The 14,660-nt window shown below is 46.9% G+C and overlaps 2 protein-coding genes across 6 annotated transcripts in view; one reads left to right on the forward strand and one right to left on the reverse strand.

The window, feature by feature from the left end:
* Positions 1–14,660, reverse strand: part of LOC119176809 (uncharacterized) — a 68,041-nt gene that overhangs the window by 13,081 nt on the left and 40,300 nt on the right. The window contains exon 2 of one of the 2 annotated variants that reach the window (XM_075877535.1): positions 8,505–8,689. The exons of the other annotated variant lie outside the window; for it this stretch is intronic. Within the exon in view, the coding sequence (XP_075733650.1) occupies positions 8,505–8,689 (185 nt within the window). The remainder of the gene's footprint in view (positions 1–8,504; positions 8,690–14,660) is intronic. 2 annotated transcript variants of the gene reach the window in all.
* Positions 14,018–14,660, forward strand: part of LOC119176378 (uncharacterized) — a 43,923-nt gene continuing 43,280 nt past the window's right edge. For all 4 annotated transcript variants that reach the window (XM_037427630.2, XM_037427632.2, XM_037427631.2 and 1 more), the window contains exon 1: positions 14,018–14,648. In XM_037427630.2, the coding sequence (XP_037283527.2) occupies positions 14,122–14,648 (527 nt within the window). In that variant the 5' untranslated portion in view covers positions 14,018–14,121. The remainder of the gene's footprint in view (positions 14,649–14,660) is intronic.

Raw genomic sequence — 14,660 nt, forward strand, 5'->3', positions numbered from 1 at the left:
GTAATCTTGCACGGCCTCGTCTACGTACTTTTGTACGGCGGCACGAGAGAGGTTTGGCGCGAGGTACATCGTCATGACGTCGACGCCACAGACGGTAGCAACGCAGTGCTCGCCGTTGGCGCGTTGTTGAACGCCGGGCTGTAGTCGGAGGTCAATGAAGTCGTCGTCGTCGTTGTCGACGTCACGCTTGACGTAAATTCCCACACCGCCCGCAGGTCGTTGGAACCCGTGCGTGCGCGCGACCGAAGCGTATCCCGCAACGTCGACGTTATTGGCGTTCCACGTCTCGGTGAAGCAAAACACGTCCACTCTGCGTAGTACGGGATCTCGCACGACGTCAACCGCGTGAGCGCCTAGCGACCGGGTGTTGAGCAGTGCCAGGGTGAAATGGGACTCGGAGTCAACGTCTTCGAGCGAGCGACAGTATCGTTGGGTGACGGTGTCCAGTCTAATGTTCGAGAAGGGGGAGAAGCGCAACGGCGCATGCGCGCGCGTCAGCTGCCGATGTTCTCGAAGCGTGACGGCGCATGCGCGCTACATTATACAGCTAGCGAATGTTCGTGAAGAGGAGAAGCGCACGCGGTGTGTAGAGGAGGAAGGGTGCACAGATGGTGGAGGAGTGAAGCGCGCGCGGTGTGTAGAGGAGGAAGGGATGCACAGATGGTGGAAGAAGAAGGAGGAAGCCTGCGGACGGCGCCGCACTACAAGCCTCGAGTATTAGATGCTCCGCATCTAAAAAATATTTCACAGCCTTCACCACAGGTACAGTTTAGAGTGCGACTTAAGTCGCATGTAATGTGTGCTGCCGTATAAGTATTCTATCTAGGTACTCAAGTGAGGTTACAGGCTAGTTAATGAGGCCGCCTGTGATCTTATACTACACAGGCTATAGTTCGACTGAACGGTACGTCAGTACGAGACATTCCCTATATATTTATCATATTTATTTATATACACGCTAAAAATAGTGCCGCCTTTGTGTTCGCATCTATTTGAGTAAGTGTCATATCAGAGCTACTAGTTACTTTATGGTAAATCATGCCCGCAAATAGATTTTAGGGGACATGTCAGTCGACCTGTCATTCATGTGTCCCAAAGGGAGCAATGCCCAATGAATCCTGCAGCCCGCCGAATCGGACAAAAGTTATGCATGTCACACCGTTTCACGGTAACGCTGAGCGGAGCACAATTTTTTTAGGAAACCCTCAGTTTATTCAATTATGTCAGCTTAAACAATCAGCACATTCAAGTTGTGTTCGAGTAACCGTCTTTCACGCGTCGTGCGCCCCGTACGCCAATCGTGCCGAATGTCTACGACTAGCTAGGATTATAGTTGACGTGGCTGCCCAAATAAACCGCTTAGCCATGCGGGCAGGCTTTACATATCTTTACGGTTGTACTCTGCGGGGAAGTTCCTTGACTAAAAACAAATTCCAATGCTTTCCCGGGTTGTTCACCTATCAGCATCACTCTATTTGTACTTCCAAACTTCGTGGCCGGAACTTCGCTAAAGACCGCGATTCGGTACGGCAACCGCTTTTCTACCATTGTCTATATATTACTATACATGTACACGACTACACACAGAGTCTGTTCTAATCTAAACGCGAGTATACGCCACTACTTTAAAGTGTATGCGCGCATGGAGCCCCCGAAAGCACCCTCGAACACACCGACGTTCCCACGCATACGGTGGCTCGCTGCCGTTCAGCTATGGGTGACCTGCGTTATCCGCGCCTGAATCAAAAAACGTATGCATCGTACATTCCAGCCGACACGAGATTCCCTCCACACCGCGTCAGTGAGGCGCACGTTGTGCCGGGGAACGCGGCCCGGCCATCAACTCGTAAGCGAAGGGACACTGCTGGAGATCTGCCCAACTCCGCCCATAAGTATCATCACCCCCGATCCTCACACCCGATGACCGCTTATTTATTATGCCACTGACGGGCACAAATGTACGTGAGCCCAGATTTCTCTCTTCGCAAAGCTTCATTCGCTGGCGATCGCAAGACTTTATGTGCCAGGCCGCGATATCAACGGGGACCTTTGGTCGCGCCACCGATATCTGTCAGCTCGCTCGTTAATTTTTATGCAGAAACTCGCTCGACGTAAGTGGTGAGCAGACTCATCCGCTTGCTACCTTGGCCTGGCTGCGAATCGTTGAGCCGCTGCCAAGTGCGCTTTACCGAGTGTCTGAGATCGTCTGGTGCGAAGCACCAAGAGTTTCTGTCTTGTGCGTGAAGCTCGCTTGTGCGATTGTCCTGCGAACCTGAGATGCGCTAGAGGTGGTGTCACGTTTTCGGCGTGTCCGACACTGAGTAAAGCTACGTAAACAGGTGTACAGGATGCTAGGTGTACACAACAGGCCAACAGAAACTAATGTACAGCACATCACAATGCGCTATACGCGCAACTCAGGCGACCACTGTCACTGTAGCTTGGCAAGCGAAGATGAAAATAAAGAATCTCTCGTGCACGCGGCACATTGATTCGGGCGGCCCCTTCGCTCTTTTGCAACAGTGTTGCGTAATGCGAAGGCGAGATCACAAATATAACGACAAATCTATTGAGCACCGTGCGGGGAGTCGCTGTCCTGGCACAGACAAGAACGGGAGAGTGCAGCGGGAACAAGCGGCCCACTGTATTTATAGCAGTCCAACAGGCCCAGTGAGATTCGTTGTCCTTCAGAGACTGTCGCGCTCACCGTTCTGGCGGTCTCTCAAGAACGACTTCCTCCAGAATGAAAATGATAGAGCAGCGAGGCTGCAACTCCCTGAAGTGACTCGAGGCAGCAGTGTCGCTGTAATTGCTGTTTTATTAGCGACACATTCTTCCTGCGCCTCTCTCTTTTCAGAGGGACTGTCGGCGTTGCGGGTTGCATTCACACTTTTTTGCGCCACGGGTTTCTTCGCAGTCTCTGCTAGCAATCCGAAACGAAAGCCCCCCCTCCCCTACTCCCCGAAAAGACTTGGCACGGGGGCACATTTTGTGTTTATCACGCCCAGTGCGCCTACTGCACCTTGACCACTGATTTGCTGACGTCAAGGTCACACTCGGTGCCGCGGTACCGAACCAACCGATCACGCAATCGCCTCAGTCACACCGCACCAACGTTATCTTAGTTCAAAAGAAAAGGAGCAGTAAGGGGAGCGAGAAAACGAAAGTGGAAAATGCGCGTAGCTGAACAGCCTCGAGGAAAAAATAAACATGAGTGTGACCTTCCAATTATTATAACCGCAGCGCGCGCTAGGAGAGGGCGATGTTATCAGTGTTTTTTTTTTTTTAAGACAACCACTCTAGCACTAACAAGCTTTTGCTGAGGTAAAGCTTGGCAAAGAATTTCGTTCGGCTGGTAATCAAACAATCAGTTTGAAACGCTGCATATGATATTATAGACTCATTCATTCATTCATTCATTATTAGGACATTTGACGAAAATGTCCAGGAATACCAGGACTTTGGGTAAAGGTACCAAGCCACTGCGATGCACTTGTAGAGCCAGAGTAAATAGCACAAGTTTTACACGAGGCAACTGCAAGTTGGCGACCACACACACACACACACATAATATATGTATATATATATATATATATATATATATATATATATATATATATATATATATATATATATATATATATATATATGCCATAGCTATTACGTCATGTTGCGTAGTTTCAGTCACGGGATTTGTAGTCACGTGATTAGTTGTTACGTAAAGTTAGGCGATTTACGCCATGTTGCAGGCCTTAAAAAACACTTATTTTCGTAATTATTTCTCTGTAACCTCCCCCCTCATAATAATATCGGGGGGGGGGGGGAATCGGTCCCTTACGGCACCCTTCCCGTCCCCCCTCTCCCCAGGCTACGGGCCTGCTGCGAGCACGACCACCGTAAACGCTAGAGCAACAGGAATTTTTATGCGATAACGTCGCAGTGCCAGCGACCTCCTCTTCTAAACTCAAAATCTTCACCTATAGTTACTACTATTTTTCATTGTTCTAGCAAAGTAACACATATCCATCCGTCGTGTTTCTAGCCCCTTGGGAGACGGCTCCTAGCAACAGGTTCAGACCGTCGTAATTCGGGAAGAAGACTCGGCTCCTAGCCAGCACATACAGTGAGTACAGAAGGGAGCCGCGCGCCCATTGATCAAAGTCAAGGCACATCTTGTCTTTTTAGAATCGACATCTACACCACAAAAAATATTAATGTACGCGGTTCGACGTCTCAAACCCGCGTTTGGTATTAGAAGAAAATTGATGCGAAATATTGGCACAAAGTGTGCGCTGTTTTCATTTTAAATGCCATGTACCAAGTAGCCGAAGAGCAAACTCAGTACGCCTGGGCAAAGGGAGACGCCTTGGTGCAAGACTCCGGAAGGATTTCGGCCATCTGGTTCTTCTAATAGAATTTTATTCCTCCTACACATCAGAGTTCTCACGTATTGTGTGGGCTGCCGCTGCAGATGGAAACCAAATCCGGGACAGCTGATCGGCATAAACCCTGAATCAACGCCGCGTGTAATAACACAACAAAATAGTCGGAAAACTGCAATTTTATCACCATAAAAAATGTCCTATGTACTGCAAATGCTGGCCACAAATGTCTCGCCCGGCCGCATGAAATACAGCTCAGTAGAGCTGGACGCATTTCAATTGGCCGCGGTCGAGGAAGTCTCCTTGATCAATTTGCCTATTTACGACTGGAATAGAATGGCACGCCCAGCATATTAAAGGTGCATAACGAAGAGGTGTTAAACCTGGAAGTGCAATGCAACGAAGGTGGCAAGCACATTAAAATGAAACAAAACAACAACGACCGAAGCCAATAGCCCACTTTTATTGCTATCTCCTTGCATAACTGATTGTGACCACCCTCCCTTTACATTGCTCATTAAAGCTGCGATCGCATTATAATTAATTTGATCGGCATTCGCAGTTATCGCGACAGACTTAATTGCATCGTCGTTGGCGGCAACATCGTCCTTTTGGATCCCTCGCGTCGAGTTACCTGAGTATAAATATTGAGTAAAGGATTGCTATGTATAAGTATAGTACCGGTGTCATACGGGCACTTTTAATCACGATCAGGGTGATCCGGATCAGTTTTCTTGATCGCGATCAACTTAATGGCGGCTGCTACACGGCCCAAGCTAATGCTGTTCGAGTTTGGGTCAGGTGAAATTTCCCAGCTGGCAATTGCATGCCGTAAAACTTGCCACTAACAAAAATCGGCGTACGGTATATCTAAAGAGCCCTTTATTAGCGATGTTATACGTGCAAGAGCCGCTCGAACGTCAAAAACTTTGCAGGCTACTGCGATAGTAATTTCACAAATCCATCACTCGAAAAAATTTTCCTAGCACTTACCTGTATTGTTGTGGGAGATTCTTAACCTTCGCTTTGTTTTTTTCTGATGGCCCCCGCTCGTAGCCGCGCAGTCGCAGCGAATCGTCAATCTCGTTGTACGCGCCACTGTTTTACTTCTGGCACCTCAAGTCTGTTCCAGACGCATCTGCCAGCGGTCCATTACTGTAAATATCTCTTCATTCGACCACGAAGTGCGCGTACGTGGTGACGTAGTCGAAAGGCTTGCGACACTCATAATCAGTTTGTTTCTAGGTGCTCAAACAGCTCCGATGGAGCGAGAGTTGAACTAAGCGCTGAAGGCAGCGTTCGTCTGCTTGCCGTCTGCTTCTACTGTAACTACAAGCGGTCGATTCAAATCCTAAAATAGGCAAAACATTAGATATTGTTTCAATTAGAACAGTTTAGAATTTGCCTTTTTATAAACATCTAGCTGTTTTAAATTCTTTTGATTGAACTAAGTTCGATTTTCTTGTTTATTGTGCTCTAAACAAGGTTGGCTAGGGCGTACAGACGACAGCAAAATCTCGATCTCTCAGGCAGATTGCGATGCGCGGATCACGATAATCTTGATCCCGATCATGCTTAATCGTCATTAAAAGTGACCGTGTAGCAGCATCCAATCTCGATCGTGGTTTATCCGGATCAACACTGATCGCGAATAAAAGTGCCCGTGTGACACCAGTCGTGTAGAAAGGATGTATACAAAACATCTAAATTTGTACAAAAATTATTAATTACTGTTTGATCTACTTGGGGGGGGGGACGTGCAGCTTAGTATTTTATATGTATACACCTAAATCTCCAAATGGGGCAAGTTTTTTTATTATATATTAAATACTTCCGGCTGTCTTTTGGGAGCCATGGCAGAAGTGGGTACATCACATTACATTATTAAACAATCTATCGTTTCAGCCCATAAACGAATGAAAAAAATAAAACAAAGCACATATGACCAACAATAAGAACACTTGCGGCCAAATGTGAAATCAAGACGCGAGCATGAAAAACAAGTCCATCAGCACTTGCAATATTTTTCTGAGTTACCACTCCTGCTTCCGCACTTGTATGTAAAAATACAAATGGAAGCAATCTAGGCGGGATGCAGTGATTACAACCTTTCGTTCTGCTGAACTAGTGAAATGGGGTCTCATACTCGCCTCTCTATACCTGTAGGTACAGACAGACCAGCTGGACACCTCAGCGAGCAAGTTATACTTTGCTCGCTGACTAGCAGCAAGGACCCACTACGTTCACTGCGCTTTTTCGAGTCAACAAAAGGTAAACAGGCTATGCCTAGCGTGTCTGTGAAATTATGTATATAGGATGCCTTAGCTGTATATCGTTAACAACGTATACGAGCTCATGACGGGTGGGAACGCTTTTAAGAAGATGTAAGAATAGATTTGTCGGCAAAGCTGAAGCGTGTGACGCGACGTGTCGAGACATGCAATAGGCGGCTGTCAGGGCTCAAGTGAACTTGCGCTTCACAAGGAAGTCTCAAGCCACAAACTTGGAAAACCCGCCTTTTGGCAAACTTCCAAAGACATCATTTACAGCGCCTATCAATGGTCGCGCGACCAGTCAAAGTGGGCATCGAAGGCCCTGCTTCTGCACACCATTACGCCGAATATTATGGCAAGGTCGCAGTGAAGGTTCTTCCAGCCCTGCAAATCAGAGGCGCGGAGGTCTGAGTACTCGCGGGACCCTTCCAAATAAAGTAGACTCGGGATGAATGTGAATTCCTATCGTACTCTTGCCTCAATGTTTAGCTAAGAACTAAATACAAAAGCAAACTCAATGCATTTCAATTATTCTTTCGATCGTGAAACGTGATAAAAGCAGATTTCAAGGGGTAGTTGAGGCTTTCATTTTTGAAGCACAAGGTCTTCGCAATGTTCGCACTATCTCTGCCGTCCGCTGTGGTATATTGTAATATGTAGCCTCCAAAATAAATTCGTATTACACTGGCACGCCGGACACGATCAGACAACACTTCGTTTTTCTTAGAAATACTTTTCGTCGGAACCATCAAAGCGTAAAACAAGTCGTCCAAAACAAGCGCGCTGTAAAAATTATGGTATCATCGCAAACACAAAGGCAGAGTGCAGTTGGGTGGCCTTTCTCGTTTTTTTTTCTTTCTCTCTCCTCTTTCTGTCTGTTTCTTTGTATATGTTTCTTTCTACACATTTTTTTCGGTCTATCTATTTCTTTCTCTTTCTGACCGGTTTTTTTTTTGTTTGTTTCTCTTGCTTAATTTCTTTTTCTCTTTCGCTTTGTTGCTCTGTATTTCTCTCTTTTTTTATGTATATTGTCACGTGCTTGATCAAGAAAGACGATGGCAGTCGTTCATGTGCCATGAAGTACTACGAAATGGATGAAAAAGAAGAGCGCGATAGCGCATTCTATTAAAAAGAGTGAGCTGCTTCTGCTCTCTCAATTTCTGCGGCAAGACCTCTGTTCTGACGTCGTGACACTGGTGGAGGTGCTGGGTAGGTGGAACGCAGAGGGCCCGAAGTTCCTCACGCAGTATTTTCCTAATCATTTGTCGCAGGGAACTTTCGCATACGGCGGTGTTTTGAGCTGCAGCACTTACTGCCATGTGGTTCGACAGGCGTTCAAAGTGTCGGCATCGTTGTTGCAGTGCGCGCTCGATGACAGTCACCTCTCTTATGAATTCATCTACTGTTGTAGGTGGATTTCGTAGGAGATCCGCAAACACTGGTTCCTCAACACCCTGCATTACGTGATGCACCTTCTTTGCCTCGGGCATGTCAGGGTCAGCTCATCGAAACAGACGGATCATACCCTCTGCGTACATGGCGGCTGTTTCTTTGGGTTTTTGCACGCGGGCCTCAATCAGTTGCTGTGCGCGATCCCGTCGGTTCGTGTTCAAAAATGTAGCGAGGAGCTTTCGACGGAAATCTTCCCAAGATTGGAATGTAGCCTCGTGGTTCTCGTGCCACGTGTGAGTGCTATCTTCCAATACGAAATATGTACGGCCAAGTTTGTGCTGTTCCCTCCTGTGGTTGGATATACAGCAACCCGTTCGAACTATTCGAGCCAGTCCTCGACATCCTCGTACTCTTCCCCACAGAAAACTTCAGGAACGCGAGGATGTTCAAGAGTCACCTGCGAGGCAAGAGTGGTCTGCGATGGCAGGGTAACTGTGGATGTAGAGCTGCCATGCTGGAAAGAGGCGGAACAGGTGTGGACGTTGGACTTAGGCCTAGTAGGCGCCGACTGAACCGGTGCACCGGAGTCTTGACGAGGGGCTGAGTCTCTGGACTAGGTGAACGGGTCCGAGCAAGGCTGTCCTGCATCAGGTTATAGGCTTCAGCACCTCCACCAGTGTCATGTGCTTGATCAAGAAAGATGATGGCAATATCTCTCTGTTCTCTCTCTTATTTGTGTCTGTTTCTTTGTATATCAATCGCTCTCTTCTTCTGTCTCTGTCTTTCTATCTTTATTTTGCTCTCTGTGTCTTGCATTTTTTTTATTCCCGCCACAGCCTGCCTTCAGTTTCCCTACAAGACTTCCTGGTTCCCACCCGCTGTGACAATCATCTTCGCGACACTCTTGCGACCCTGATTTTTTTTACTTCAAGATAGGAACCTGTTTAAGCGGCCACTCGGTACTGTTTAGAAGCTTCTCTCTTGCCTCCGGTCCAATGACAATCTATCCCTTATCCTCTTTTTTTATTGTGATATCAATTATATGGACTCTCTCGGCTGGATTTGACCGCCGGCGTCGGCGTCCATGTCATGCACCGTATATGTATACAAAGAGAGCAGAAAGGTGGGTCTTAAAATTAATCTACAGAAAACGAAAGTAATGTACAGCAACCTCGAAAGAGAGCAGCGCTTCGAGATAGGTAATGGTGCACTTCAAGATGTAAAAGACTATGTCTACTTAGGGCAGGTAATAACCACGAAGCCGAACCACGAGATTGAAATAACTAGAAGAATAAGAATGGAGTGAAGCACATTTGGCAAGCACTCTCAAATTATGACAGGTAGATTGCCACTATCCCTCAAGAGGAAGGAAAAATATGTTCACAACTTCGTCTTCTATGCAGGGTATGAGTGGCGTAGCCAAGAGATGGTGGGCACATGCCCTCCTCCCTCCATAAATTTTGTTTGGCCATGGCACACAGAAATGACCATATTAAGGTGTTGCCACCCCCACCCCTCAAAATCAAGAAAGTGCCTCCCCCCAGAAAAAAAAAATTCTGCCCACGCCCCTGCACGGTATGTGTTTTTTCATAAAGTTCCGAAGGGTTGTTCAGGGCTCTCATAAGTCAGTTCAGGGCAAATTCGTAAGAATGCCTCACACGTGGATCACACATCTTCTCAGCAATTCTGTCGCCCTTCTAAAGCAGACGTTGTGTACGGTAGAATAGGCACACCTTCACCGTACAACATTCCGTTTAAACAACGTACTTGCGTTTGTTTGTTTGTTTGTTTGTTTGTTTGTTTGTTTGTTTGTTTGTTTGTTTGTTTGTTTGTGCGCGTGTGTTGCATGCGCGTATCGCGCACGCACACACGTCGTATGTAAACGACACAGCGAGGGTATTGTTTCGTTCACGTGTGAACGAATTAACGCACTCTTGGCGTCACTGATCCAATCCTGTGAAGCGGAATAGATTTCTACTGTCATTTGGGGAGACACAAAAAACTCGCAAAACTCCCCGTTATACCCACTGGTCCATGAGCCTAAAAATGTCACTGTGTGGTGCGTGCACGCATAATGATGGCCGTTGTTCTTTGTGCTCCACTGAAGCATTATTTTAATCGCTCGCTCCTTCTTGCAGCGGTCGGCCTTCGTGCGTACCGCGCTATTTCTGATGGCTGCTCTAATCAGCACCGCAGTCTCCTCCTCTGCGCTGGATCTCGATGCCGACGCCAGGGTGGTGGCCGTGCATCGGAGGCGGCGGAAGGCCGCTGCAGCCGTCCACATTTAGCGCTTCTCTCGGTGCGCCCACTCCAAGCCGCTGCTCTCAGCCTGTTCTCGGGACGCCGAGAGAGCCGCCGCCAGATGACCCAACATCGTCGCCACCCTGCACTGGCCGGCCCTTGCCGCCCCCTCTGCAGTGCTCATTTTCGTTGGGGCGTCTCGTATGGTGATGCTACTTTCAAGCACTTCTGCTTTAGTGCAAAAAATTTGCGAATCGGGACACATTTGCTCGCGCATCGGATGGTAAGGAGGTGAATTACGACTCTCTTTCAAATTTTACTACACCAGAAGGACTCCTAAAAGAAAAGCAGCAGTATCTGCCGCTAACTATTATTGTAGACGAACGCGCTCTCAGAAGTGTGCTGGCATTGCGTGAATATTACATCATGTCCATGCACGTACTATTGTCACTAAAGCTAACTGAATAGTTTGATGATTTGATTGCTATGTGGGGTTGAACGTCCCGAAACCACCATATGATTATGAGAGACGCCGTAGTAGAGGCCCCTGGAAATTTTGTCCATCTGGGATTCTTTATTGTGCACCCAAACCTGAGCACATGGGCCTACAGCATTTTCGCCTCCATCGAAAATGCAACAGCCACAGCCCGGAATTACACCCACGACCGGTGGGTCAGCAGCCGAATCACTATCGACCACCACGGTGGGGCTAACTGAAAAGTTGTACGAAGATGTCTACAGTTTATATGTCGACTTGTTTTAGACTATCACAAAACTCCTCCAAACAAATTAAAAAAAGAACATAGACTAATCGATTGTGAAGAACAACATACACGTAAAAAATGAGAAAGAAAAAAAGAGAGGAGGAGAGCATGATTCACGATAAAATAAATGAGGGGGAAAATTACGAAAGAGAGGGCATAAAATGATCAATGATACATCTCGAAGGTTACAAATGAAGATATACATGGTATATATGCCTATTCAAGGAACTGCGGGATTGAGTAAAGGAAAATTTTGTCGATGACTTTCCTCATACTTTCCACACAAAAACTAGGTTGATCTCGCAGCACATGATAAAATTACATGTACGGGTGCACGTAATAGTCGTTGCGACACGTAATAATGTAAGTGTATAACACCTATACATACACAATCAATCACAAAACTTCGCAGCGAGACATTGTTAAAATATCATTCACAGTCGAAATCTGATATCAATAATTGTTAGGTCACGTCCCAAAACCCGTGATGGAGTATTCCAGAAATTTCGACCACCCGGGTTTCTTTAACGGGTGCCGAAATCTAAACACAGTCAGCAGTCGCGAAGCATATCCACCAGACTGCCGCGGAGGGTTTTTACGGTTGAAGTGACCTACGAGAACACTATTCATTACCTTTGATATATAAACCAATGGCCCTATAACGAAGTGATTCCTGCCTTAACTTTAGCACTCTGATGCCATAGATATATATCTATGGAGGAGGTTTCGGAAGCAGGGGAGCAGTAGAGGCTTGACCACTCCTTCACCTCAAGAACGGCGGGGAAGGGGCTTCAGCGTTCCCTCTTCCTTCGTCGTACATTCATCCATATCGATCGCCACAGTAACGGTATGCTTCGCGTCATCCTTCACTTCCGCGTCAGCCTTATATTAGCCAGGCACACGTCCCTCTTCTTCATATATTAATAGTATTGTTTGTAACAAAGCAAATGAGCCCATAAATTTTCGCATCTGTTGTTTGGGTTAAATGATGAAATAAAAGTAGAATACACTTTCCTAGAAGAATCAATCTTCTATTGGTATACCAATGTTCCTTTTTTTTCCAAAATCGGCGAAATAAAATGCGGTAGATTTTTCTTCAGCCGATCCGTGATACTATTCTTATTATTATTTTACTGCGTTGCAGTTTCCAGGCACAGTGCAGTGTCAATAAGCTGTCAATGAGATCCCAACTATCAAGCTGCTGGGAAGCCAAGCAGAACTGACGCCTTCACAAATGTAAGTTTCTAGCTTGGCCCCGTCTCCCTTCCCCGATTTCGGAGAACGATTTCCACTACATTATTTCTGCGAATGTCAAAAGAGCGTGATACTACCAGCTACTGCAACTAGTCGAAATACCAGCAAGAAACCAGAAACAGAGGTAAAGAAATTACTGTACGTCCGCATGCTACATTCGAGAAACTTTGAATCAACAGTAATATATCAGCCATTCTAGAAATATTAAGATTTACTCCTACACGCTTCCAATTCACGTTCTCATAGCATGTTAAAAGTCTCACTACGACTCACTCTCTGCGCTGGTGTCAAAATCAGCCCACCTAATCACATCCTTTCAATATGCAATATCGAGTATCAGTGCATTTAAATATTATACACCGTAACCTGGACCATCGAAGTTTGCAACAGTACTAAAGTTGACACCCAGAACTTAAACAGGTAAGAAAAGAAAGGTTTATTTATAAACTGGAAGCAGAGGTAAAACTCATCCTCAAGTTAATTTAAGGAATGTAGCCTTGAAATGGTCGATAAGCATCGTCGTTTTTGTGATTCTCTGTTCTGAGATTCAAGTTGCCACTTTTGAATATGGCGCGCACTATGCTGTTTGACGTTTTCTTCATTTTTTCCCGTGTTCTTGTTCCCTGTTTTGCTCGTAACAGCATATGTGCTTTAGGGTCTCTGAAAAATGTTCAGCGATTACTTTTCGGCCGACCTTAATTACTTGTTGTGTTTGTGGAACACTCACAATTGACGTTCCTTTTGTTGTTGTTGTCGTTGTTTGTTTTCTTTGTTTCGAGTTACAATCATTGGTGCCATACCTGTACTTCTTGTGTGTCAGCAATTTCAGAACTCTCATTACCTATTGATATAGTCCTGCTTGCCACGAACGCACCACATGCCAGTGCCGTGTAGAGTAAGGAACCATAACGTAACTGCGCAAAAAAAAACGAACGGGAACACAAACAAATAGAAAGAAGTCCATTTTTCGGGCCGTTACATTATTGATCATTACCAACTCACCCAACTTGCCATTATTCTAGAGTATGGAAGCCTTCATGGCATTGCAGAAAAGCTTTGTTGCCGGATTCAAAGAAATGTGAACAGACAACTCATCAGTGTTTGTGACGCAGACAAACACACCGGGAGCTAATTGTACGTCATCAAATAAAGAAAAAAAGGACACATGCATGATTTTTTTCTTGGGTTTCGGCTACTCGAGCATATCCAGTCAGACTTGGCTCCTTGCAACTATAATGTAAATTATATTTAGGTAATAATGACCCTTCTTCATTACTAACGCCAATCATGGCTGCATCTGCTGATATCGCATCTCAATTACCTAAGTTAATGCTGCAGGATGACTAACATCGTCAGGTTACACTGCAGTGTATCTGTCCCTCCACCCCTTGTCACTGTGCACTACTGATCTTCAGATAAAAACTATGTGGGGACATTTTAATTCGCCTAGTATCTTGCAAGCAATAGGACAGACCTAAATATGTCCATTATTGCATTCCAAGAACGTTTTGTTCCGTTGCTAGGTGAACGATGACCTCCAGCAGTGTACAGGTGATGCAAACCTCAAGAGCGCAAAGCGCACGCAAAGTGGCACATGGGGAATTGGGCGGCACGCTGGCAGCCACTGGCTTCGCCCTGATCGCCCTTCGGCTTTCCTCCAGGCGGCGCACCACATCCGGTGGGCAGGTTTAAACTTAGAACGGACGGGGACGCGAAAACAAACGAGTTGCACCGACAGACCGAACCCAGCCCGTGCTCCGCGTGCCCCGAGGTCTCTGGAGCAGCGCTCGACCCCCGACCTGAGACGTTACGACGATGGCGCCCCGAAACTGGAAGCGGCCGCTGACGCTCATCTACAACGATAACTACAAGTACGGCAACAGCCTGTATTCTGGCGCACTGGACGACATCGAGAAGCGCTACCAGGCGTCTTTATCAAGGACGACCTTTAGGGCTGACCGCGGCGACCTCGGACTGAGCACCTTCTCCAGCTCCAACATCGGTTCCGCGCCAGAGCCTTCCGCGGGACGGCCAGCCACTACCGTCACGAACGAGTCCGACCATGCTCTTCTTTCGCCTTCTTTCTCAGCACCATCGCGGTCACCCGTGCGATCGATGCTGGACACCGACCACGACCTGCGAAAGGCACGCTCGCAGGGCGACTTCGGCCGGCTGCGCAGCAGCGCCCTGCGACCCAACTCGTGGAGTGACGATGAGGCGCTCATGGACGACCACAGCTACAAGCGCAGGCAACGCCGCAGGCGGCCGGACAGGAACGACTTCCTCTTGAGCTCCCCGACGGTGGCCGCCGGAGAGAACATTGACTACTACTTCGACAAATGGTGAGCGCAGTC

This window comes from Rhipicephalus microplus, chromosome X, assembly GCF_043290135.1.
Source record: "Rhipicephalus microplus isolate Deutch F79 chromosome X, USDA_Rmic, whole genome shotgun sequence".
In the NCBI taxonomy this organism is placed as follows: domain Eukaryota; kingdom Metazoa; phylum Arthropoda; class Arachnida; order Ixodida; family Ixodidae; genus Rhipicephalus; species Rhipicephalus microplus.